Below are 1,025 nucleotides of genomic sequence, written 5' to 3' on the forward strand. Positions count from 1 at the left end.
AGCATGGGGGTGACAACACTGTACAGTACTGAAATCAGTCGGTCTTTTGACAATGAGTAAGATGAGATGGGCCGTACATATGTAAAGATGGAACTACCATAGTAGAGAAGGACAATGACCAGGTGGGAGGCACATGTAGAAAAGGCCTTTTGCCTCCCCTCTGAAGAGCGAATTTTTAAGATAGCAGAGATAATATAAAGATAGGAAATAAGGATACCCAGGAAAGGAGCCCATCCAATGAAGACCCCAATGATGCGTATCACCAGCTCATTGACAGATGTATCTCCGCAAGACAAGACCAACAAAGGGGGAATGTCACAGAAGAAATAATTAATCTGGTTATTGCCACAGAAGGGCAGGTGGAAGGTCAGCACAGTGTGCACCACTGAGTTGAGAAAACCACTAATCCAGCAGAAGGCTACCAACTGGCTATACAAGGTCTTATTCATAATTAATGAATATCTTAAAGGTTTACAAATTGCAATGTAACGGTCGTATGCCATTGCTGCCAACAAAAGACACTCTACCCCCACAAAGAAGAGGAAAGCAAAAAGTTGAGTCACACAGCCCCCATAGGAAATGTGCTTATTCTCTGACAGGAGATGCACCATCATCTGGGGGACATTGGTGGTGGTATAGCAGATGTCAAGAAAGGCCAAATTCCTCAGAAAAAAATACATGGGGGTATGTAGTCGGGGATCAGCTATGGTAACCAAAATGATGAAGATATTTCCTCCCAGAGTACAGAGATAGATCATAAGGAATATGGCAAAGAGTAAAAATTGCAAATCATTTAGGTTGGAGAATCCCATGATGATGAATTCGGACAGAGCTGTTTGGTTTTCTCCTTCCATGATGTTTCTTCTTGGGAACTGAGAAAGATGCAGCACAAATTATAGTATTCATGTGCTGCAACAGCAATAATCTACAAAACAACAGAAGAGCTTTATAGATGATACAATCATTGTCCACATCGGGATAAACACTAGGACATATAGAATCCAGGAGTCCTGGTGACACAGTGG

The 1,025-nt window shown here is 42.0% G+C and overlaps 1 protein-coding gene across 1 annotated transcript; it reads right to left on the reverse strand.

Annotated features, from left to right (window-relative positions):
• Positions 1 to 8: 8 nt before the first annotated feature.
• LOC102841084 (olfactory receptor 5V1-like) lies at positions 9 to 854 on the reverse strand (the record flags this gene model as incomplete). The annotated part of the gene is made up of 1 exon (XM_006878129.1): positions 9 to 854. A coding segment is annotated over exon 1 (846 nt), but the record flags the coding sequence as incomplete, so codon positions are not given.
• Between the last annotated feature and the right edge of the window lie 171 nt (positions 855 to 1,025).

Source organism: Chrysochloris asiatica, unplaced genomic scaffold (assembly GCF_000296735.1).
Source record: "Chrysochloris asiatica unplaced genomic scaffold, ChrAsi1.0 scaffold06255, whole genome shotgun sequence".
NCBI classification, from domain to species: domain Eukaryota; kingdom Metazoa; phylum Chordata; class Mammalia; order Afrosoricida; family Chrysochloridae; genus Chrysochloris; species Chrysochloris asiatica.